Source organism: Dromiciops gliroides, chromosome 1 (assembly GCF_019393635.1).
Source record: "Dromiciops gliroides isolate mDroGli1 chromosome 1, mDroGli1.pri, whole genome shotgun sequence".
Classification (NCBI taxonomy): Eukaryota; Metazoa; Chordata; class Mammalia; order Microbiotheria; family Microbiotheriidae; genus Dromiciops; species Dromiciops gliroides.
In genome coordinates, this window is record NC_057861.1 from 724,621,644 (window position 1) to 724,647,044 (window position 25,401).

Consider the following 25,401-nt stretch of genomic DNA (forward strand, 5'->3'; position numbering starts at 1 on the left):
TTATAAGAGATGCTTAAAGGAAACAGAGAAACAAATTAGACCTGAAAGGGGCTTTAGGAATCATCTCAAGGAAATGCCCCATTTTACAGATAAGGAAACTGAGGAGCAAGTACGTGAAGTCTCTTACCCAAGACAGAACTAAAACAATGATGTTTACTCTTTTGATTATGTCTTTGGGGGCCATTTGCCTTCCAGTTTTTTAATGAACATTTTTGTTTTCAATCATGTATTGTAGGAATTTTCATGGATTCAGAAATTAATTATTTCAATTCCACATTTATTTTTAAACACTTGCTTAATGCCTGTTGGTGGTGGTGCTGTTGTTCAGTCATTCCGATCATGTCCGACTCTTTGTGATCCCATTTGTGGTTTTCTTGGCAAAATACTGGAGGGGGTTGTCATTTCCTTCTCCAACACCTTTTACAGATGAGGAAACTGAGGCAAATGTTAAATGACTTCCCCAGGGTCATATAGCAAGTAAGCAGCTGAGGACGGATTTGAACTCAGGTCTTCTTGACTCTATCCACTATGCCATCTAAGTGCTATGTACCTAGCCCTGAGATAACTATTAGGGATACCAGGAAAGAAAAAAATCAATAAATCCCTTGTTTTACTGAGTTTCCGTTCTTCTAAAGAAATGCCGTAATCAGTTCAGCAAATATTAAGTCTCTACCATGTATAAGGCTCTGTGTTAAGTGGTGGATCAGGAGAGGATCAAACTAGACTTGGATTCTTTGGTAGAGTCAGGTCATGTGTATTTGAGTTCACTCTTATTTGAAGTTATAAGGATGTAAAATATGGCTTATTGCATGTTTGAATGAGTTCTGGCTCTGATGAAAATATGCAGTGCAAATTCAAATAATGTAAGGGATTCATTATTTACACTAATATGTACCCAGATGTATAAGGAACTACGAGTGTGGAGCTCCTTCCACAGATGCAGATCTTCCTGTCATCTGTAATTTACAATCTTAGAAAGCTGCCCAGGGTGACTGAGAGTTTGAGAGACTCATCTAGGGTCCAATAGCCAAGGGTTTGCCAGCTACAGGACTTGAACCCAGGTCTTCCTGAATCTACAGCTTTCTCTGCGCCCACTTTTCCACAAGTCTGATTTCCTACCAGGAGGTAGAGGATGAGATAACATATAAAAAGACTATAATGTACAAGATAATAGGGCCCTAACAAGAGGGAGAATCATGAAAAGGCAGTGATATTAGCGTGTGGGGTAGACCTTGCAGGAAAATCAGGATTCTGATAGATTGGAGATAACCATCTCCACACATGGGAGATGGTTTTGTTGAATGCACAAAGGCAGAAGGAATGTTGAGTTTGGCTAAAAATAAGAACACAAAAGAAAAGATAATCTGAAATCAGTTAGAAAGGTAGATTGGAGCCAGATTGTGGAAAATTTTAAATGCCAGTCTAAGAATGTCTATGGTTTTTCTGAGAGGCAATAGGGAGCCACTGCAAGATTCTGGAGCAGGAAAAATGTATACTTATTGCCTGTACCTCAGAAAGGGTTTGTTTTGTTTTGTTTTGTTTTGATAAATATGTTGAGGTGGTACTAGAGAGTTAAAAGACTAAACAGCAGTACCAACTATGGCTTATTGAAATAGTCTAGATGAAAAGTAATGAGGGCATAAAATAAAGTGGGGTGTTATGAATAGAAAAAAAGGAAATAAATGTGAGAGATGTTCTGAAACTATATAAAATCAATAGTACTAACTAAAAATCCTGTGAAAACAAATGTTGAAAACTATCCTTATATGTAACAGAAAAAATAATAAAATACTTTTAAAAATAAATAAAATAAAATCAATAGTACTTAGCCAACTTACTGAATATGAGGAGTAAGAAAAAACATAATCAAGGATGACTTTAAAAATATAGACCGGGGAGGCAGCTAGGTGGTGCAGTCGATAAAGCACTGGCCCTGGATTCAGGAAGACCTGAGTTCAAATTTGGCCGCAGACACTTGACACTTACTAGCTGTGTGACCCTGGGCACACATTTCCCTCATTTCCCTGCCACACCCAAAAAATTGTGTGTGTGTGTGTGTGTGTGTGTGTGTGTGTGTGTGTGTACCCGGATGATTTGAAGAATAAAGACTTCAAAACAAGTAGAAAATTTTGGAGGAGAGGGGATTTTAGGGGAAAAGATCAAACATTTCTATTTTTGGACATGTGGAATGTGAGGGGCTGACAAAACTTTCAGGTGGAAATGTCTAATAGGCAGTTGAAGATTCGGAACTATTGTTCAAGAGAGAAATTAAGGGATGTACAGATTTTATGTATATACACACACACATATATTTATGTACATATATGTATATGTGTGTGTACATATATACACACACATATAAATGTATATGTATGTACACATACATATGTTATTGACATAAAGATGATTATTGAATCCGTGGAAATGAATGAAGCCACCAAGGAAAAAATGTAGAAAAGGATCCAGGGAAGAGCCTCAGGAGCACCCACGCTCAGGTGGTGAGAGATGGATAATGATCCAGTAAAAGAGACAAATATGATATCAAATCTGCCTATCTTTCCACTCTTCCATACTGCTGAGGAATTTCATGATGGATAGCCTCGATTTTCTCAGCAAAATAGAAATGAGGCCACATGGACTGATGCAGAAGTCGAATAGTGTAAGGAGCTTAAATAGAAGGTAGAAAGGAAGAGGTTTGGACTTCCAGCTCTGAGCGTTCGTGATGGAGTTAATCATGGAAGAAGAAAAGGATTGCCATTCAGCATGGAGAACCCAGATGAAATGAGAAAATGTGAGTTGGTGATGGAAAACACTATTTCCTCCAATGGCATTTAACAGCTAGTGAGCAGGAACAGGATAAGGCTGATGGTAGGGTAACCCAGGGTTGAAGGAAGAGAAATGGGCAAGGGAGTCAATGATGCAGGACCCTAATCCATAGTTGGATTTGTTTACAATATTGGGAGAGCTGTGAAGGGTAGAAAATTAGTCCAGAACAGAATTGGTAAACTGAGAGAAAAGGTAGGAGTAAAGGTGTTTGAAAGTCATGGGAAGAATGAGGTATACATTTGGGAAGAGTGAGCCAGAAGGAGGGAGTATATTGAAAAGACACAGCATGGTGTTACAGAAAATGTCTAAGAGGATGCTGGTTTCAAATCCTGGCTCTACTACTTGGCACCTGGCAAATCTCAAGCAAGTCAATGACCACTAAGGTGCCTTCCCACTCTAAATCTATGATGTTATGACTTCTCCAGGCCTCAGTTTTTGTATATGTAAAATGAAGAGCTAAGACTCATTGCTCTAAATCTATGACCCCATGGAAGGGCAGAAATTATGATTAGAGACCATAATATAGGTTCCCCAAAGTTTATAAGTAGCTTAGAAGGTCAGCTAGGTGGCGCAGTGGATAAAGCACCAGCCCTGGATTCAGGAGGACCTGAGTTCAAATCTGGCCTCAGACACTTGACACTTACTAGGTGTGGGCAAGTCCCTTAACCCTCTTTGCCCCGCAAAGGAAGGAAGGAAGGAAGGAAGGAAGGAAGGAAGGAAGGAAGGAAGGAAGGAAGGAAGAAAGAAAGAAAGAAAGAAAGAAAGAAAGAAAGAAAGAAAGAAAGAAAGAAAGAAAGAAAGAAAGAAAGAAAGAAAGAAAGAAAGAAATATAAGTATCTTAGAGCAACAACAAAACTCTGGGGATACCCTGTGTCCCCATACATTGGTGCCATGATCACAGCATAATCTTCATCCTGGTAAAGAGAGCACCCATCCTGACACCCTATACATCTGATAGTGATGTGCCATATGGTCTCTCCTCTGGTTCTTTTTTTTTCCATTTGCAAAATGAGAATAATAATACCCATCCTTGAAGAGATCTGAGCCCCTTTGAGAAAGATATAATCAGAAAAGAAAAACTGTTTCCTTCTAAACTTGTGTTTATTCAGATATTCAATGAGCTTATCCATGTTTGGTCTCTGTGAAGCATTCCAATAGACAGTGGTCACATAATTATGTTACTGAAAACTTTACTGCCTATCCCACAGCCCACTGGGAACAGTATTGAAGCTGTTGGCTCTTGGACACTAGAAGTTGTTCAAGTACATTGTCCCTCTCCTTTTCTGTGTAGCCTAAAACAATACCTTGATGTCTCATTACCCTTTGAAAAACATTTAGGTAGGAAAGGGACGTTCAGGATTACACACATTGGGCCATGTCCACCAATCCCTACCGCAGAGGAAGTTAAGATCCAAATGTTGTAAAAACCACTTTGGCCTCAAAGAAGAACTGGAAGAAAATTGGCAGCCATCATCACCCTTGACTCCAAGTGCTCAGTGCTGTTTCTCATCCTTAACATAATTACATAAGGGTTTTTTACATAAGAGGTTTTTCGATAATGCATAAACATTCACAACGTAATTTTCAGGGTTCTGGAATATCAGTGCCTCCCTGTGCTCTATTTCTTTGGGAACCTGGTAAGTACCATTTGTCAGAGACGGTGAAAATTGGATTTGGTGCCATATATTTTGTCAATTCCTCCCAGTACATATTCTCCCTGGGGTCCTCAGTTTGACACCATGAAAACCTCCAGACAGACTGAAAAATTACAAAGCAGGGAGGTTTCTCTCCAATGAACAAGATGTATTTTTTTTTTAACAACGCGAGTACATTTAAAAAGGATTTAAGAGAACTTGTGTCCAAGCTTTCCCAAGGAACACAGGCAACCATCATACAAGATCTCCATGGCCTTGCTTGGCAGGCTTATGTTAGGATTATTATGTAAAGTGAAAAGTGTTTTAAACACAGCCTCAATGGGATTAGACAATGCTTTCTTTTTTCTTTTAACATCAAGTATATCTAGTATTTTTACATCTGCTTCTAAAAGACTCAAGAAATGTAGATTATTGTTTAAGGAATGGTTTCCAGATGACATCTGTCTCTGTTCCTCACAAAATTAGAGCAAATGTATTAAAAATTAACATGAGAATTTAGGGAAGAGATGAGAAAGAACTCCTTAGCAATACAATTATCCAAATGGTCTTTAAAAATAGAATATAGAGGGGGCAGCTAGGTAATGCAGTGGATAAAGCCCTGGCCCTGGATTTAGGAGGACCTGAGTTCAAATTTGGCTTCAGACACTTGACACTAGCTGTGTGACCCTGGGCAAGTCATTTAACCCTCAATGTCCCACTAAATAAGTAATTAGATAGATAGATAAATAGATGAGAATAAAAATTAAAAACAGAATGTGGACCCCAATTTATAAGGAACCCACATAATGTAGTGTATAGTTTCTGAAAGGACATTTCATCCATAAAAACCATCGTGAAAAACTTGGAGCTTTCAGAGAATCTATAGATTTCAAAAGAGAAGAATGGAAAAGGTTGTAAAGAAGAGGAATAGGTTACTTAGGGGGTTAATTCCCAGGACACACATTGATGGTTGCCTTTTAAACAAAAATAATGATTTTCTCCCATATACATTCACTTCATGTTATTATAAAGCCTGAAATTCTGACAATTAGAAATTCATATTAATAAGTATCCTCTTTTTAAGAATATCTCTCTCTCTGTGAGGCCTAAGGGAAAATCAGTCACTCACACATTAGTATGAATTACATCAATCAAATGGTGTTTCCCAACTACTTAGTTGATGTCTCCTATACTGCAAGAATGAAAGTTTCTTAGTTGGGGAGGGGAACTTTCAATCATTTTAGAATATGAACAACTTTGAGGAAGAGGTGGATGGCACTCTGCCAAGGGGAAGGAGGAGAAATTAAGCCAAGGATGTGAGGGCAATGAAGGCTTGGGTAGAAGAACTCTAGTTGAGTTCTAGTTGAAAATGTCAAAATCAAACAATGTATCTTGAACAGTTTTCAAAGGATAGTCTAAGAAAGCCAAGGAGAATATGTTCTTCTGTCTGTCCCTTCTCTCTTGATCCATATATAGGGTCCAAACTCAGGCTTCTAGATTTAATGCTATAGTTTACATTATGAGTGGAGCTTTGAGGGAGTCAATAATTGGACTTCCAACCCACATTGTAATGTTATTTTTATATCGTTAACTGTTTATGAGTATTATTGGGATGCTTTATGAGAAATCAATGGATTTTCCCAGTATTTGGAATATACTTCCTCATCTCCTCTGCCTTTCAAATTCTATTTCTTCCTTCCTTCCTTCCTTTCTTTCTTTCTTTTTGGAGGCAATTGGGGTTAAGTGATTTGCCTAGGGCCACACAGCTAGTAAGCATCTGAGGCTGGATTTGAACTCAGATCCTTCTGACTCCAAGGTCAGTGTTTATCCACTGCCTCACCTCTCATCTTCTTTTAAGTGCCACTCTTCCAACTAGCTCTGCCTGGCCTCAAACTCTCATATCTCTCGCCCTTATATTTCCCTAGACCCCTTGGTCTAGGTTTCTGCTGTGGCCTCTTCCCTTGCCTACCCTATATTATACAAATCATGTTTCTGAGTTGTATCCTCCCAGAAGAAAGGTCATCTACTTGAGGCCAAGAACTGTTAATTTTTTGTCTTTAGGTCACCCTCACCTAACACAGCGTCTGATGTGGCCGGCACAGAATAAGTGCTTGCTAAATCAGGATGGTAGATTTTAGATTTAGAAAGGACCATACAGGTCATCTCACCTTGTCATTTGATCAGCGAAGAATTAGAAAGATTAACTGACTTGTTTCGGGTCACAAAGGGAGTAAGAGACAGAGCTGGGATTTGAATCTGGATCTTCTGCCTGGAAATTTAACCCACTTTCCATTGCACCATCTCATAGAATTGGGAAGTGAATGACTCCAACCAGCCTTTTACAAACTCAACTCCACTCAGTATCACCAAACTTAAGAGCTTGCTATCTTCAGAAATCATCTTGAAATTTCCCTGTTTCAAGTTCATTGACCTACACTTAGAGATCAAATGTATCATTAAAGATTAAGCTTCTGATAATTAGGGGGTGAGGCTTAGATGTCAGAACTCTAGCATTACTTGGCTAGCACGCTTCCCATGGAAATGTCTAGACCTATGTAATTTGTAAATTATCTTGTTCATTAAGGCTTAGGGGCTGAGCTCACTCTGCACAACGTCTAAATTTTCGATAAATCATCCTTCCCCCATCCTCTGTCCCTGGGAGCAAACTGTGAATTTGAAATAAATTAAGGCCGACAGGGCTTTCTTGAATGGAAAAGGGTTTTATTTCTTGGCCTAAATCAGGCCCTCAAACCTGTTCCTTTGCTGTGTGTAGTTTATCATCTTATATTGCTTCCAGTGGAATCTTAAGCATTAATTAGTTTGAAAACATAGGTGTGATATTTTTTAAAAAATGAAATTAGTGCCCTTCTATTTAATTAAAGAAAACTATAAAAGTTGGTTTATAGCCAAAAGCAAGATTTATGATAGCCTGAATTTCAAATGAGATGGGCACTTTAAGCTTGGATTGGCTTGTGCACTAGATATAAAAGTGATTGTGATGTAATAATCAAAGGTTGTCATCCAAGTAAACACTTTCATCCGCACTCACAAAGAACATGGTATTCTCTCTCTATCCACATTTTCCTACTTGAAAATGTCCCAACATCTCTACCATTTTGAGTTTATTAATAAACCACACAATGCCTATGGGGCAGCAGCCAGAACAGTGAGGGACCTTGAGCACATGCTGGACAAGGATCGATTGAAAGAAGTCTAGCTTAGAGAAGGAAAGACTTGGGGGCAAGGAAAATAGGAAAAAGGATACAGAGAGAGGAGAGAGAGAAAGAGATTGTGTGTGTGTGTGTGTGTGTGTGTGTGTGTGTGTGTGTGTGTGGAGACAGAGACAGAGAAAAAGGAGAGAGGAGAGAGACAGGGACAAAGGAGAGACAGAGAGAGAGAGAGAGAGCGCACAAATCTTTAAGCATTTGAATAGGCAAGACCATCCCTGTTCTCAAGTAACTTACATTTGTGTGTATACACGTGTGTAGACATACACATGTATACACACACACACAGATTCTTAATCTTTTTATGTCTGTGTCCTGGACCCCTTTGTCAGTTTCTCAGAGTCTAGGGACACTTCGGGATGTTGTTGTTGTTGTTGTTTTAATTTGGGGGGGGGTTGTTTTTGGTTTTTTTTTTTAGTGAGGCAATTGGGGTTAAGTAACTTGCCCAGGGTCACACAGCTAGTAAGTGTTAAGTGTCTGAGGCCAGACTTGAACTCAAGCACTCCTGACTCCAGGGCTGGTGCTCTATCCACTATGCCACCTAGCTGCCCCATGTTGTTATTTTTTATTAAATAAAATACATGGAAATACAAAGGGGAAAACTACATTGAAGTACATTTGTAAAAAATAAAATTTAAATAAGTTCCCATAGTCCAGGTTGAGAACCCCCTCTAATTGAGGAAGACAACACATATAGGGGAGTAGTGGCCTGGGAGGAAGGTTTTAGACAAGGAATTTAAGGAGACTAATGATTGGAGCTAGTCATAGGACTATTGATTGACATGTCGCTTTTCTAACAATAGTAGTTTTGATTTAATTCTCATTTTTATGGTTAATGTTGGAGAGGGAGTATATGTGGCATGGTGTGGCAGTAACCAGGAAGTCGTCTGGAGAGGGTTGGGTAAGGTGAATGCTCACCTGAGTGTTTGAAATGTGGAAGGGGGCAGAATAGACTTGCCCTTTTTGGTCACAGAGGTCAGGTTGGTCACCACAAAGAGGCAGAGCTAGGCTTGGTCTCAGGAAATCCTTCCTCCCCATCAGAGCTTACTTACTTCAAGTGGAATGCCTTGCTGCAGTAGTGATGAACTCCTCCTTTTGAGGACCTTCAAGAAAAGATTGGAAGACCCCTTATTGAGTGTGCATTGTAGAGAACACTGCTTTTCTGGGACATGTTGGACTAGCCGGAGCTGAGGTCCATTCCAACTTTGAGATGTTACCATTATATGATTCTAAGGAATTATAGTGGTTCCCTTCAAAGAAACTGCCTGTGCATCCAGGAAGAATTGATCACACCCAAGTTTGTTTTTTCTAGCAAAACTTTTCAAGGTTAAATGACAGCAGCAGTAAAAAGAAGTGAGGTGGGGCAGCTAGGTGGCGCAATGGATAGAGCACCGGCCCTGGAGTCAGGAGTACCTGAGTTCAAATCTGGCCTCAGACACTTAACACTTACTAGCTGTGTGACCCTGGGCAAGTCACTTAACCCCAATTGCCTCACTAAAAAAAAAAAAAAAAAAAAAAGAAGTGAGGCCTCAATTGAGAATAATGGTCTAAACACTAAATGTCTATATCCCCTGAAAGGACTCGGACCATCTCCAGGACTTCTCAACCTATGGTGTGTAAACTTTGAAGACATTTCTTTATAATCATTTTTCAGTGCAGTTGGTTTCCGATATAAAAACATCATTTGGAGAAGGTGTTCATAAGTGTCCCCTGACTGCCACAGGCAGGGATCCATGACATGGAAAAGGTTAAGAACTACCACCACCACCACCACCACCCCCCCCCCCCCCCCCCCCCCCGCCACCTCCCAGCCCGGATCTGAGCAGAAGCCAGATAAAAGCTTCCTGCCGAGAGCTATGAGAAAGACGATGTTGAGCATGATCTCTTTGTAAGATACAGGCAGTTAGGGCTTCCCTCCCACCATCTGTTAAGCAAAGCTGGGATCACTAGAATTTGATGTTGCCTCCAGTGGCTTCTCAACAATTGCCAGGAGGAAGACAGAAACCAGCAGAGATGTGTTGTTGTGATTGGTTGTTCTGACCATGATGTAAAAACCTCATAAAAAAAAAGTATAGTTCGGTGTCTTATTCAGGATTAAGTCTAACCTTGAAGGAGAGAATCGTTTTGCTTCAACAGCATAATTGGTTATTTCTGCTAACATTAATTTGCCTGGGAGGACCTTCCCATAAAAGGAGCCCTTTGAGGTCTATTGCTGTCATGTTATATTGAAACAATAGAGCTTCCTTTGAAATGAAGTGATTGCCTCTTCACCATAATTGCACCTAACTCTGTAGAAAAGATCAGGGGGCCTTAGGTGAATAACTTGTGCATTTAACTTCTAGTAAAAATAAAAACAAAATTAGGTTTGCAATCAGCATTTCTCCCTCCAAAACATTTCATTTCCTTGGACTTCAAGCTGTATAAACTATTTCAAAGCAATCTGCTCAATTGGGCGAGTTAATGATATTTAATTTGACCAGGCCAAACTTGACTCGCCTTGCATTTTTTCTGTAATTGCAGCCATCATAACTGCTTTGGGTAATGCAGATGGGGTGCTAAGACAAAGCATAAAGGTTGTCATGTTCGGTTGGCTGCTCACGTGGACTGGAGTCATCACCTCTCAGAGACTCTCAGTTATGTGATTCCAAGCTGACAATGTAATAAGTGTTATGAGTGCTCAGTAATTCAAAACAAATTTGACTGCATAGAAGCATGTGTGTGTTGCTCTGAACTCCCCTCACCTCCCTACCTTTTATTTGTGTGTGTGTGTGTGTGTGTGTGTGTGTTCGTGCGTGCCTGTTTTAAGAGAATATAATGTATCCTAAACTACCACCGTCAAGATGTTCAGGGAACAGAGACCAAGGTTCTTAAAGTCTTCCTGATGGTCTAAAGTCAGAACTCTAGCATCTGGTCATCCTCAAGAGTTTAAGCTGTGGGGCAGCTAGATGGCGCAGTGGATAGAGCACCGGCCCTGGATTCAGGAGTACCTGAGTTCAAATCTAGCCTCAGACACTTAACACTTACTAGCTGTGTGACCCTGGGCAAGTCACTTAACCCCAATTGCCTCACTAAAAAAAAAAAAAAGAGTTTAAGCTGAAAATATTTTTGTGCTTATTGGTGTTTTAAAAAAACCCTACAATATGGTCAAGGACCACCAGATAATAGACTGAGGAACAGAAAGGATATTGGAAGCCATTGAGTCCGACTTCTTTGAGAAGGATTAAGTGACTTGTCCAAGGGTCACACATCTTCTAAGTACCTGTGGCAGGATTTGAACTCAGGTCTCCCTGACTCCAAGTCCAGTGCCCTATATACTATCCTGTGCTATCTCTCATTAGATTTTTTATATATATACATACATACATATGTATATATATATACATACATATATACATATTTTTAATGAGACAGGCCCTTCTAGCTTAACATTATATAATTCTGGGGCAGCTAGGTGGTGCAGTGGATAGAGCAGTGGCCCTGGAGTCAGAAGGACGTGAGTTCAAATCCAGCCTCAGTCACTTGACACTAGCTGTGTGACCCTGGGCAAGTCACTTAACCCCAATTGCCTCACCAAAAACAAAAAACAAACCAAAAAAACAAATCAAAAAAACCCATATAATTCTGTAAAGTAGATAAGAGAGGCTACATAGGAACATTCTTTTTAAAAAAAGAAATACTGTTTCCTTCTCTACCAGTGCCAGCACATAGTAGGGACTCATCATTTTTGAATTGAACTGAAATGGATTCCATTTAGTATTGTGTCCTGTGTTTCCCATGGATAGGTCCATATGATCGATGGATGACATTACCATAGTTTGTGCACATGGTGCATGTCACCCCACAACATCAGGCCAGACTTGGAGTTTACCTTACGTTTCTCCTCTAAGCCTTCAGTAGAGTGGCTACTACCTTTCTGGGTTGCCTTGGTGCCATGGGAAAATACACAAAAGCTAAAGTGATTTAAAGGGGTCTTCCTTGTTTCTCATAATCCAATGGCTCAGAGAACAGTTGGACAGCTTGCCAAGTCTTCATGATGGTGCTATGCCCCATCATGAAATACTCTCTGGCTTACATTTCTCCTGCCAGGTCTATCATGCATGTCTTTCATTGCACTGTTTAAACTCATGGTGAATGGCTCTACTGTGGGTTTGCAAGCTGTAACTCAGAGAAGCAGCAGCTGGGCTCAATTTGATATAGAAAATGACTTGATCAAAGGAACCCTGCTAATCAAAATAGGACTTTGACAAACCAGCATTTTGCTCATCTGATTAGGTAGATGGATCAGACATGGATATGAGAGATGTGACTTTGTTCACATTTTGTGAGTCCATTTTGTCATACGTCAACTGAGTATCCTAAGGCATGAATTTTACCTCCAAGAGGTGAACTGTTAGTGAAATATAATATGGAGAGGACTATTTTTAAATAATAATAATAATAAATGGCATTTATGTAGCAATTAAGTTGGCAAAAAATTACTTTACCAAATGTTCATTTGATCTCCACAATACCCCACTAAAGCAGGCTTGACAGGTATTCATTTCCCCCTCATATAAGGCCTAGAAACCGAGGCTCATTAGTAAGTGATCCAATGATTTCACCAAGGTCACATAGTAAGTGTTAGGGGCAATAACCACACCCAAGTCACTTCTGACCACAAGACCAATACTTATTTCAACACCTGACAAGAATTTAAAGACTGTGTTCATGAGTCATAAAAAAATTAGAATAACAATAATAATAAAAATAACAACAAAAACAGCTCACATGTGGATGGTGTTTTAAATATTCCAGAGTACTTTGTTCACAGCCCCAGAGGCCAGATTTGAACTCGAGTGTTCCTGCTTCAGATCCAATGCTCTATCCACTGGGCCATCCTAGCGGCCTCATAGGTCAGAGGACTATAGGATCAGAGATCAGCAGCTGGAAGGGCCTTCAGAATCCACCTGTTGTTGTTTGTCCTTTGTTCTCAAAGAGGATCATGACATCAGGAGGTGAGGTCATGACTTGGAGTCAGTTGGATTTAAGTGAAGCAGGGCTGTGCAAAGTCACCAACCTCACTCTCTCCTCCGGAGCCTTCTGGGTCCAGTGGCAAAATATACATCAGGACAACTAGAGATGGCCCTGGATGTTTGAGGCAGTCAAGTTTAAGTGACTTGCTCAGGGTCATACAGCTAGTGAGTATCAAGCATCTGAAGCCAGATTCAAACTCGGGTCTTTCTGACTCCAGGGCCAGTTCTCTCTCCACTGTACCACCTAGCTGCCCTTAGAATCTATCTAGTACAAGTACCTCACTTTACAAATAGAGAAACTGATGCTTGGAAGTCAGAAATAAAGTCACCCAGCTAAAAAGAGACAGCAGCAGGACCTGAACCCAGATCTTTTCTATTGCAGATAAGCAAGTCTCACCACCACCATTACTGCTCTGTATCTTCCCCTCATTCCTCCACACTCCACAGCTTTGGGCCTCTCAGCAGCCTAAGTATGAACTACATGTAGTCTTGGACTCCTGATGGCCCCTCAAGATTCATTCACTCTGAGACTTGAGGTGGCAAATTTTTGAAAATCACAATACTAAAACAGTCAGGTCCCCTGTGACTCTGGATGGACAGATTTCTGTGGTTGATCCCTAAGCTTATTTACTGGTACATTCAGCAATTTGTAGCCCAAAGCCTCTTTTGCCCAAAGCCATCTCCAGTGAAAGTAAATTACTTAAATGGATTCAATCCAAATCATTAATACTTACTCTGCTGTTGTAATTTAGTTAAGGCTTCATTAAAGGGAAAGATCCCAACATCAATTCTTCAACCCAACTGTTATTTACACGGCATTCGTGCAAAGTTGCCAATTCAGAGTTCTCCTTGTCCCAGTAGACCCTGAGTTGATGTATTTAAGAGAAAGTAGAAAAACAGCTGCAGGAATCAATGTCCATGTTCTGCTTGGACAAGTAGAAACAGAAGGAAGCTCTCTGCATCTTACTCACATGGACAGCCTGAACAAGTTGCAAGCTTTTTCAGTTAAGGAAAATTATTATAAATAAAATGTGTGCCAAATAGCATCCACCAAATGCACTAATATGAAGAATAGCTTATAAATTATAATAATCTTGAAAGACTCAGCCCCAAACTTCTTCAGTTAAAACAAATATCCTTCAGTGTTAAATCACTCTTAGGGAACATGTTGTTCATCCAAGAGAATTAAGGAAGCTAAAGAAATTTGTGGCAAGGACTGGTTGTGTGGTGTATGATCACTACATTAACGACTTTGCAATTTTGTTGCCAAACAAAAACACCATTTCTTGGAAGAAATTTAAATTCAAGTCCTAATTTTGTGACTTTCTAGCTATGTGGCCTTAGATAAATAACTCAACCCCTAAGCCAAATTTTTCTCAGCTATTACATGGGGTTATAACTTTGTGTTACCTAACTCCATAGGGTTGTTATGAAGATCAAAACACCTACTTTATAACTATAAATTCCGATTCACATACGAAACTGTGGTCTCATTGAAGATCAGAATGTAGAAAGACCATCCACTCATGCAGATCAGATCCATGCCTGCCCATCCTATGTCATTCTTGGCCATGTTTGGGTGCCCATCTTTGTGTCCAATTTTTGTGAACTTCATGGATGTTGATGAAACGTGCCCATTGTCCATAAGTTATATCTTTTCTTGCCCCATGACCAATATTCCATCATATTTTCCAATCATCTTTTCTCAGATGGCATCCTTTGCCCTGCTTCTTTTACAACTCTTCAGCAACTGTAGTGTTTGTATTCGGTGACTCAGAGCAATGTGACATTACTGGAAGATCAATGGTGCTGGGCCTTCATTTCAGAAAAAATACTTTGCATCATTAAAAGAAAATTACAGTTTTCCAAAGTCAGTCCAATACTCTGTCCTCTTTCTGTTCAATTCTGGGTCTAACTCACTGTCTATTCCTTGTGTATGGCCAAGAGGTATATGTTTATAGTAGCTGAAATTTAACAGAAAGTTTCCCTTTGATTCATAGCAGGGTGGGGAGGCCGGTGGAACTAAAGAGGGGAAAGTGTGAAATTAATAAGCAGCTTACACTAATGAACTATTCTAAACCTAAATCAACAAGTATTTATTAACATGCAGTAAGCTTACATCAGAAAGACATAAATGAAACAGATCTACCCACAAGGGTATTGCCTTCTACCCCAGATGTAAGGTCTGAAGTCAGTATATTCTGTCCATTATACCAGAATGTTCTGGGATTTAATGGGGAAAATTAATCTTACATCCACATAGCAGGATCTTTCCAAACATTTGTTGCTGGTGCATTGCTGCCCTCCTCCTCCTCCATTACCTTGTGATCTCTTTGTTTGCATTTTTACAAACATAAAAGAAAATACAAAGGTATACTAAAAGGTAAATCCAAGGTAATTGTTTTTCAAGTATAAGAACAGCCTAGTATAAGAGGCGGCATTTGAGCTTAGCATTGAAGGAAGCTAAGGATTCTGGGAGGCAGGGGTGAGAGGGGAGTGTTGCAGGCATGAGGGACAGTCTGTGCAAAAGCCTGGAAATGGGAAATGAATGATCATGGATGAGTGATAATAAGTCATCTACTTTGACTGAAATGGAGACGATATGAAAGAGAGCCATGTATAATGATACTAGAAACCAATTAAAGCCAGATTGTGAAGGGTTTTAAATATCAAACAGAGGAGTTTATAGTGTACCCTCCAGACAATAGGGAGCCATCTGAGCTTCTCAGACCTGTGCAGTAGGAATATCAATTTGGCAGCTATTTGGAGCATGGAACAGAGGGGGAAAGACTTGACAGGGAGGCCAGCTAGGAGGCTGCTGCAATAAGTCAAGTAAGAGATGGTAAGGACTTGAACTAGAGCCATGTGGATGGAAAGAAGGTGATGCATGGAAGAGCTGTTGTGTGAGCAGAATTAATAAGATTTGGCAACTGATTAGCTCTGAGGGGTGAGGGAGAGAGAAGAGGCAAGCTTATGAAAATGAAGTAACTTCTGCTGGAGTATAAGTGATGTTTTTATTCTAAGTCAAGTTCTGCCTCCATATTTGCCCATCTTTAACTCCCTTGTCACTTAGCATCAATATCATGGGGTAGGGGAAAGAGTACAAGACTTGGGTTCAAATCTTCCCTATTCCACTGCCTACTTTTGAATCCTTGGGGTCCATTAGTTCCACTGCAAAATGAGGGGTCTGAAGTAAATAGCCTCATATCCCTTCAAGCTCTAAATCACTGATGCCTTAACCACAAGTTAAGTACCTACTGCCCTCTGCACCATATGCAACTGCCATTTCTTTCTTTCCTTCTTTTTGGGGGGTGGGGGGAGCTGGACAATGAGGCTTAAGTGACTTCCAGGGTCACAAAGCTAGTAAGTATCAAGTGTCTGAGGCCAGATTTGAACTCAGGTACTCCTGAATCCAGAGCCGGTGCTTTATCCACTGCACCACCCAGCTGGCCTGGAACTGTCATTTCTAATGATCAGTGAAAGGACCAGGTTCACTATTTCAATAATCCACCATTTCTGCTAACCCAGAGGTAATGATTGTCAGCAATATTGCATAAAACTGAATGGATAAGATTATAAGCCTCACTCTGGGGTTTTTTCCCCTTTATTGTGATCCCACTTGTAAAAAATGAATGAGAAATGACATCTACAGGAGTTTCGTCATTGGTTTAAATTCCAAATTTGTCTTCTTGACTGTTTTAACAGGTGAATGGAAAAGACTTATCGAAAGCAACCCATGATCAAGCTGTGGAAGCATTTAAGACAGCCAAAGAACCCATTGTTGTCCAGGTCTTAAGGAGGACCCCTCGAACAAAGATGTTTACTCCTTCACTAGACTCCCAGCTGGTGGACATGGGCACCCAAACTGACATCACCTTTGAGCATATCATGGCACTGACAAAGATGGCATCCCCCACCCCACCAGTGTTGGATCCATATCTCTTGCCTGAAGAGTAAGTAATGAAACAATAAATTACTGAAAATGTGACTTGTTATATTTATTACATCATCAAATCATTACAGCTTTATTTTTTCTTTCCATGTGGAAAAAAAATTAATGCTTCTTGTAATTCTCCTTTGAGTTGCCTCTGTTTAACTTTATTGTTTATAGAGGCAATAAATTGTAGCCTGCTCTGAACTGTTCCATTCTGTTCCCACATATTAATTACTTTATTATAACCCTGAAGCAGAGTTACTCACATTATATTCTAGGAGCAAAATTACTTACAAATGTTGTCAAAGAAGCTTCAGTATAAAATTTAATCACTCCAAATGATAATTTGAGGATTTTGTAGTTACAGAGAAATGATCTTTATTTGTTTAAAGACATATGCACACAGAGTATAAAAAAGACCCTGGAGGTGATAGACTTTGCTTTCTTCAGACCCCATTTCAAGCTTGCATTTAGGTCTATTTGTGCCTTGTATGCTAATAGCCCAAATCTCTGGCTACCATAGATGGATGCATGACATTTAATGCTCCCCATACCCTCTTTCTGCCAAAGGTCACTGATTTAGACCTGGAAGGGACCTCAAAGGCCATCCAGTCCGGGGCAGCTAGGTGATGACCCTGGGCAAGTCACTTAACCCCAATTGCCTCACTAAAAAAAAAAAAAAAAAAAAAAAAGGCCATCCAGTCCAAGGATCTCCTTTTACACATGAAGAAGGTAAAGCCTACAAGAGATGCAGTGATTTGCATAAAGTCACATGGGAAATATGTGGCAGAGTCAGGATTGGAATCCATGTCCCCTGAGTCTTTCTACTACAAAGGTCCTAGGGAAGACTATGTAGGCTAAAATAATTACCAAGTTGCCTAAAAGAAATAAGATTTTGTTATTTTCTCAACTAAACAACTTGCCTACAATAGCACCATGGTCTCTTTATGCCTCAGTTTTTCAGTCTGAAAATTGGGATTAGCCCTGCCCACCACTACCAACATATAAGGGATTTCATTAAGGACAATAAATTGTTGTCCTTTTTAACTTTTTTTGAGAGGGGTAGGTCCCAGCAGGAAGAGACAGAAAGAAAAATCCCATTAAAATAACTGCAGCCATTATAAAATACTTGGAAGTCTACCTGCCAAGACAAACTCTAGGACTATATGAACACAATTACAAAACACTTTTCACACAAATAAAGACAGATCTAAACAATTGGAGAGATATTCATTGCTCATGGATAAGCCAAACCAAAAGGGCAGCTAGGTGGTACAGTGGAAAGAGTGCCTGGCCTAGAATCAAGAAGATTCATTTCCATGAGTCCTAACCTAGCCTTAAACACTTACTAGCTGTGTGACCCTGGGCAAGTCACTTAACCCTGTTTGCTTCAGTTTCCTCATCTGTAAAATGAGCTAGAGAGGGAAATGGCAAACCACATCATCTTTGCCAGGAAAATTTAAAATGGGGGTCACAAAGATTTGGTCATGACTGAAAAATGATTGAACAACAAGGCCAAGCCAATATAAAAATGGCAATTCTGCCTCAAGTAATTTACTTATTCATTTACATATCAATCAAACTACCAAAAAAGTGTTTTATAGAGCTAGAAAAAATGATAACAAAATTCATCTGGAAGAACAAAACGGTCAAGAATATCAAGGGAATCAATATTAAAAATGTGAAAGGAAGTAGCCTAGCAGAATTCAAACAATATCACAAAGTGGTCATCATCAAAACAATCTGATACTGGCTAAGAAATAGAGTGGTGGATAGATTAGGTACACAATACTCAGTAGTAAATAACCATAGTAATCTAGTGTTTGATAAACCCAAAGATTTAAGATTTGAGGGTAAGAACTCACAATTTAACAAAAATTGCTATCAATAATCACTTGAAAAAATGCTCTCAATCATGATCGATTAGAGAAATGCAAATTAAAATAACTCTGAGGTACCACCTGATACCTATCAGATTAGGTAATATGTCAGAACAGGAAAATTACAAATACTGGTGGTGATGCAGAAAAATAGAGGCATTAATAACACTGTTGGTGGAGTTGTGAATTGCTCCAACAATTCTGGAGAGTAATTTAGAACTTTGCCCAAAGGGCTATAAAACCATGCATATTCTTTAACCCAGCAATACCACTAGTAGGTTTGTATCCCAAAGAGATCAAAGAAAAGGGGAAAGTAACTATATGTACAAAATTATTTATGGTTAGCTCTTTTTGTGGTGGCAAAGAATTGGAAACTGAAAGAATGCCCATGAATTGAAGAATGGCTGAACACGTTATGGTATGTGATTGTGATGGAGTACTGTTGTGCTATAAGAAATGACAAGCAGGATGGTTTCAGAAAAAAACTGGGAAGAATTATATGAATTTGCAGAACTGGGAGAACATTCTACCCAGTAACAGCAATAGTGTAAAGATGATCAACTATGAAAGACTCAGCTACTCTGATCAAGACAGTGACCCAAGACAATTCCAAAGGACCCATGATAAAAAATGTCTACCTCCAGAGAGAGAATGAATGAACTCTGAGTGCAGGTTGAAGCAGATTTTTTTTTTACTTTCTTTATGTTTCGTGCTTTTGGGTTTGGGTGGATTTTTTTTTTGAAACAGCTAATATGGAAGTGTGTTTTGTGTGACTTCACATGTATAATTGATGTCATATTACTTTATATCTCAATGAATGGGGAAAGGGTAGGAGCAACGGAGAGAATTTGGAACAATTTTTTAAATGAATGTTACAAATAAATTTTTTTTAAAAGAGAGAGAAAATGGAAAGGAATGGTGGGGAAATTAGAAAACTGCAGCTGAAGAAGCTCTCAATCAAAGCAGATCAACACCTTCTCTGCCTGAGGCTTGGAGATTAAATTAATTGCCCAGAGTCACATAAGCTGTTACATATCTGAGGCAAGAGTTGAATGCAGATCTTCCTGATTATGAGAACAGCTCTCTAGCCACTGTACAACACTACCTCTCAAAGGCCCACTGTAGGCTAAAATTGAATGTTAGTTCATTGGCCAACATGTGCTTGCATGCCTGTGCACAAAGGAGAGGTTCTTATATAAAATTCCAGAGAAATACTGATCTCTGTTAACATACTTTTAGAAGTTCATTACCATTTGAAACATGAGGAAATCCCTCAGCTTTCTGAAATTGAGTAGTCTGACCCCAGTGATGTGAGCCTTTTGAGGGTCCAGTATAACCTATCAGTTTAGTAAATGGTCTTGTCCCTCCTTCTTGGTGAGAAGCATCCTTAGGCACTCAACTGTTGAGCTGGCAATGATAGGATCCTTGGAAGTGAATCCCTTCTTTCCTCCCAAGAAAGGTTACCTTTACATGAGTCTGACCCCACTCCCCATCCCCCAGGGGATTATTTAGACATTTCCAAACAATCTCAGAGGTCAGAATGATCCAGGTTCTCAGCCATAAGGTCAGAAGTCCATGTATCACGTCCCTTGCCACAGAGGGTTCTGGGATTTAATGGAGACCATTAAACTGATGTCTGGACAGCAGGTACTAGCCAAACATCATCCTCACGGATAAAAGTCCCATAACTATGAGTAGTAGGTTTGCCCAATAAGGCCAGAGAATTGAATGCCCTAGTTTGTTTAAATTGCTATGCACTATGCCCTGTTGTTTCCAGTGTAAATGCTTGGGAGGCAAGAGGAGAGCCAATTGATTATGGCATTAACCTGGGAGTGCTAAAGTTCTAGGTACTCAGCCAGCCAGGCCGCTAAGTCAGTATAATGGGAGCAGCCCTGCCAGGAGCCCGTGTCTGTATTGCCATCCTCCCCCATGCCTTGGCATGATTCTGAAAACAGGTGCCCTCCTACCTGGTGAAGCCAGAGCTAATTGAGAAAGAATGCCACGCCAGCTGGAGGTAGCAAAGGTTAGGACACCTTTGCTACTCACACCTCTCCTTTCAAAAACAGATGAGCAGGTGCTGAGCTCCCTGTCCCCATGGTCCTGACTCTGCAGAACTCACTTCATAGTGTTACCAATTTAATGTATGGGTTTCGTGAGTCACTCTGTATGCAGTGAGATAGCATGGCACAGTGAGGCTTGGCTTTCACTCTTGGCTTGGCCTCTTCACTTCCTATATGACTTTGGACAGGGTCTTTTTCTTCTTGGGTCTCAGTTTCCTCATCCTAATGAGTTTTAAGGTCTCTTCTGCCTCTAAATCCATGATCTGATGATCCAAATTTCCCCCACTAAAGGGAGGCTCCTGATCTAATACCCTAGCAGGGTTTTAATGGCAGCTACATTCACGGTGTCTAGCCCAGAGAAATGCAATGAACCTGGGAAGAGAGAAAAGCCTTAGGCTTGAGCACCTGCCTTGGCCAAGCAGTCAGCTGTGGCTGCTCTCCAACTGCATAGCCCTTCCTCCTCAGAAAGCTATCTTTCTGGAAGCCCAAGTACAGCCTCCTAATTACTAAGCAATCTCGTGCCCCCCAAATGGTACAAGATGCCATGATGAAAACATCAAACGTCCATGAGCAGTGCCACCAAAAGGAAGAGAAAAAAACAACCCTCACATTTCCATTTGCCAAGAAGTGATCACAGTGCCCTCCCCTGTATTTGCCATGACCCATGGAGAGGATTAATGAAAATGATGCTTGAAGCAGCCGCCTAAATCTTGTTTCATCTTCTTAGGCATTCATCTGCTCATGAATACTATGATCCGAATGACTACATGGGAAGCATCCATCAGGAGATGGACAGAGATGAGCTAGAACTGGAGGTATGGCCAATGCTCTTTTCTCATCCAAAATGTCTATTATCTGCTCATGAGCCATTTATTTAAAGGAAAATATTGTGTGTGCCATGCAACCTAGGCAATTTATTTCTCCTCCTGTAAAAGAAAAAATAAACAGAAATAAAAGCTTGGACAGAGCAACTCCAAAAGGTAAGGTTTTATTCTGTTGTTTGGTATATAAACCAATCGATCAAACAATAAGCATTTATTAAGCTTTTTCTATGCTAAGCACTGGGGCTGCAGTGAAAAGGCAAAAATGGTCCTTGCCCTCAAAGAACTTTCTAATAGAAGAGACAACATGTACATAAGTAGGTACATAGAAAACATCCAAGGAGTAGGTGTGAGGCAGCCTTAAAAGGTAAGGAACTAGTAGCTGGAGGGTGGTAAGTGAAGGTGGGAGAAGGAGCCAAGCCTCCTTCAAAAGCAGACACTGAACTGTATCTTGAAGGATTCTGGGAGTTCTCAAAAGCAGAGATGGAGAGGGAGAGCATTGTGGTCCTAAGGGAGAGCCAGTCCAAATGCACAGAAATGAAGCATCATCTGTGGGGAGAGTACCACCTAGGCTAATATGGCGGGAGCATTAATTGTGTGGAGGAAGTAAGAATGCTGGAGAGCTAGAAAGAGACACCATGTTTTTCAAAGCTTTGAATGCCAAACAAAGGACTTTATTTCTGGTCCTCATGAGGTAAAAAAGGAGCTGTTGGAGCTTAGTGATGAGTAGGAGATGAGAAATAGATTATGCTCTAGGAACATTTCTATGACAGCTAGGCTTAGGAAGGATTAAAGCAGAGACTACATGGACTGTTTGTGAGTGACCTGTGGTGGAGCCTCCCAAGCTCATGTTGGACTGATGTGCCTTGACCTCAACATAGTGATGTGATTTTGGTCCTCCTGAAGAACAAAGGATTATGACAACAACGTGGAGAGAGGCTTGAGGTAGAAAGAGCATTTAGGAGACTGTTACAGTAGTTGCAGTGAAAGAGATGGTGAGGGCTCAAGAATTCTGTAGAGAATGAAATGACAAGCTTTGACAACATAAAAAGTCTTCCATCCTTTTGATTTTTTGCTGCCATGTTACTTATATTAAACTCACTACTCACTCTTTATATAATTAAGGCTCCCCAACAGTCAGTCTCTCTCTCTCTCTCTCTCTCTCTCTCTCTCTCTCTCTCTCTCTCTCTCTCTCTCTCTCTCTCTCTCTCTCTCTCTCTCTCTCCCCTCCCTCCCCTCCCCCTCCTGTTCCCCCTCTCCCTCTCCCTTCCTCCTTCCCTTCCTCCCTTCTTCCCTTCCTCTCTCCCTCCTTCCCGCCCTCCCTCTCTCTCCTTGATTCATCATTATCACCTTCCACTAAGAGCAGACATGAGATTATGGCTAGAAACATGATTAACATGATCATGAAATCTCCCCTTGTTGACTCATACAGATGTCATCTTGCAAATCCTGTTTGTGGAGTTATAATTAATGATTTTTACTCCTGGGGCAGAAGATAGAAAATATACCCAAAAAACCGTGGGGAGTGAAGACCCTTGAATGTTAAGGAGGCTCCTACTCCCAGGAGGGCCCAAGGTTTGGGCTGGAGAGTTGGAATATTGTGACCTCTGGTAGCTTCCTATTTTAACCACTTCTTTCTAAGGAGGCGCCAAGCTCACATTAGCTTACAAGAACCTTTAATTTCATAGAGATCAGGAATTCCTGCTGAAGAAGCTCCCTTCCTTCCAGTGTCCATCAGCACATACTCTGCCCCTTAGTCTTAGAAAGTACCCTGCTTTTTTTTTCCAATGTTGCTCACCATTCTATAGGCCATGAATGACTCCCATTATGGTTACTATATACTTTTTAGTAAAATTTGGTTTCCTAATAATTATTTAGTCAAGAAGACCTTTAAGAACTGATTTTAGTGTATAATGCCTTTTAAGAAAGTTAAAGCAGATGAATTACATCTGTACCACTCAGAGGTCAGCCAGTTGGAAATGGTTAACATTTTGTCCCATTTCAGAATCGGTCATCAGGTGGCCTGAGCAGAAGCATTAATACTTTTGAAAGAGATGAATTACTTGGTAGCAAAAGGTGATCAGTTCACTAAAAAGGCAGCTAAATAGTTGGAAACAGCTGTTCTCTGGATAGCTCTTTAAAAAGACTGAAGATGTTTATTCCAGTCTTGGAAGAGACTAAGATAAATGGGAGGGAGCAGCATTCTGACACACTTGCTCTCACCTGGATAGTTGCATTTGGATGGTCCCCTGAAAAACACATTCTACCCTAAAAACACCACAACTAGTTACATTTATTTGGGGTGGGGGGGCATCGAGAAGAGCAGAGGGGGTGATTAGTGAATGTAGATCTCTGAAAACATATCTGATGAATCATCAATGTTTATAAAACATGCTTTGAATTTAACCAAGGCTCATTTCCCAAAACGAATGTGGACCAAACTAGACTAATCACTGGCTTCACTGAAATTAGAAAGAAGCCTCTCATGTAAATCTTCAACTAGAGTATCATTTGTATTGGCATCTACTTAAAGCTACCAAGATTGTGTGCTACTTACATTTATTGTCAATTACATGCAACGTACAACAGTTTCTATATGATAATTGCTCAGTGGTTTGCTTGTCAAACCATTTTCCTCCTAAAATAAAGGATTCTTGTTCAAATGCAGGGGAGGGGGGAGAGAGAGAGAGGATGAGAATGATACCCAAGAGTATTACTTGTTTCTAAGAAATTCAGATGTACTGATTTTATGTTTTCAACACTTTTTAAAAAATATTTATTTAACTCTGCTTCAGGAAATAAGGATTCCTCCATCTTTTGTCATGCAATTACTAGCCAAGCATCAGTATTCCCTAACAAGAAAAAGAGAGAAGCAATGTAGCAAAGTGGATAGAATGGTGGACTTGGAATCAAGAAGACCTGGATTCAAATGTCACCTCAGACACTTACTAGCTGTGTGATCCTGAGCAAGTCACTTAACCCCAGTTGCCTTAAACATCTGGAGCCATCTCCAGTGTTCCTGATAATCTACCTTGCCTCTGGGCCCAGATGGCTCTGGAGGAGAGAGTAAAGCTAATGACTTTGCACTGCCCTTCCTCACTTAAATCCAATTCATTGCAAGTCACGACATCTGTCATGGTCTTCCTCAAGAATGGACAAACAACTAGAGCAGAGGCAAAGAGGAAGACCCCTCCCATTGACCTGGAGGATATCAGGCAGAGGCATGACTACCACAAATGATGGTAGCTGGAAATAAAACACAACTCCTTCTCCAGGTCTGTGGGGGTGTTGGGAGACTCATGTGTTAGACTCCCAGCTCAGGCTCTTCTTCTGTGAATCCTTCTTCAAATAACCTCAAGGGCTTCTCCCTCCCCTGAATTCTGATTCCTTATTGCGCAGTCCCTTCGCTGAGTACTTGGCCTTCCCTGCCTCACAGGGAAGTGTCTGTCTCCCAATAGCAATACTAAGAGGCATTTATATAGGGCCTTAATGTTTGTTTGCAGAGGGCTTTGTTAACATTATTGCTTTTGATCCTCACAGAAACCTTGCAAGCTAGATAATATAATCTTCATTTTACAGATGAAGAAACTCAAACTAAGAGAGGTTAAGTGATTATAGCCTTGCTTGACCTTACCAACTGCCCCTCCTCAGTGCCCTTTTAGATCCTGGGGCTGTCATCTGGCCTCCAGATGCTCCCTAATGATCCCTGGGCCTTGCCTTTGGCCCTCACTGCATCCTTAGACCTTCTCGGCCTTACCATCAGCCCTGCTGCTTAACTTTTATGTATTATCTCCCCTGGTTAAGCTCTAAATTCCTTGAAAGCAAGAAATAATTCACTTTTTCTCTTCAAATCCTCAGTACTTAGTACAGTGTTAAGAAAATAGTGAGAAATGAATTAATTATTTTTTAAATTTATACACAGGACAGCTAGGTGGCACAGTGTATAAAGCACCAGCCCTGGATTCAGGAGGACCTGGGTTCAAATCCGACCTCAGACACTTGACAGT

At 40.4% G+C, this 25,401-nt stretch overlaps 1 protein-coding gene across 3 annotated transcripts in view; it reads left to right on the forward strand.

Moving 5' to 3' along the window:
- PDZRN3 (PDZ domain containing ring finger 3) overlaps positions 1-25,401 on the forward strand; it is a 291,073-nt gene that overhangs the window by 246,860 nt on the left and 18,812 nt on the right. For all 3 annotated transcript variants that reach the window (XM_043978271.1, XM_043978273.1, XM_043978272.1), the window contains 2 exons: positions 16,405-16,652; positions 21,301-21,388. In XM_043978271.1, coding sequence (XP_043834206.1) covers positions 16,405-16,652; positions 21,301-21,388 — 336 coding nt within the window. The remainder of the gene's footprint in view (positions 1-16,404; positions 16,653-21,300; positions 21,389-25,401) is intronic.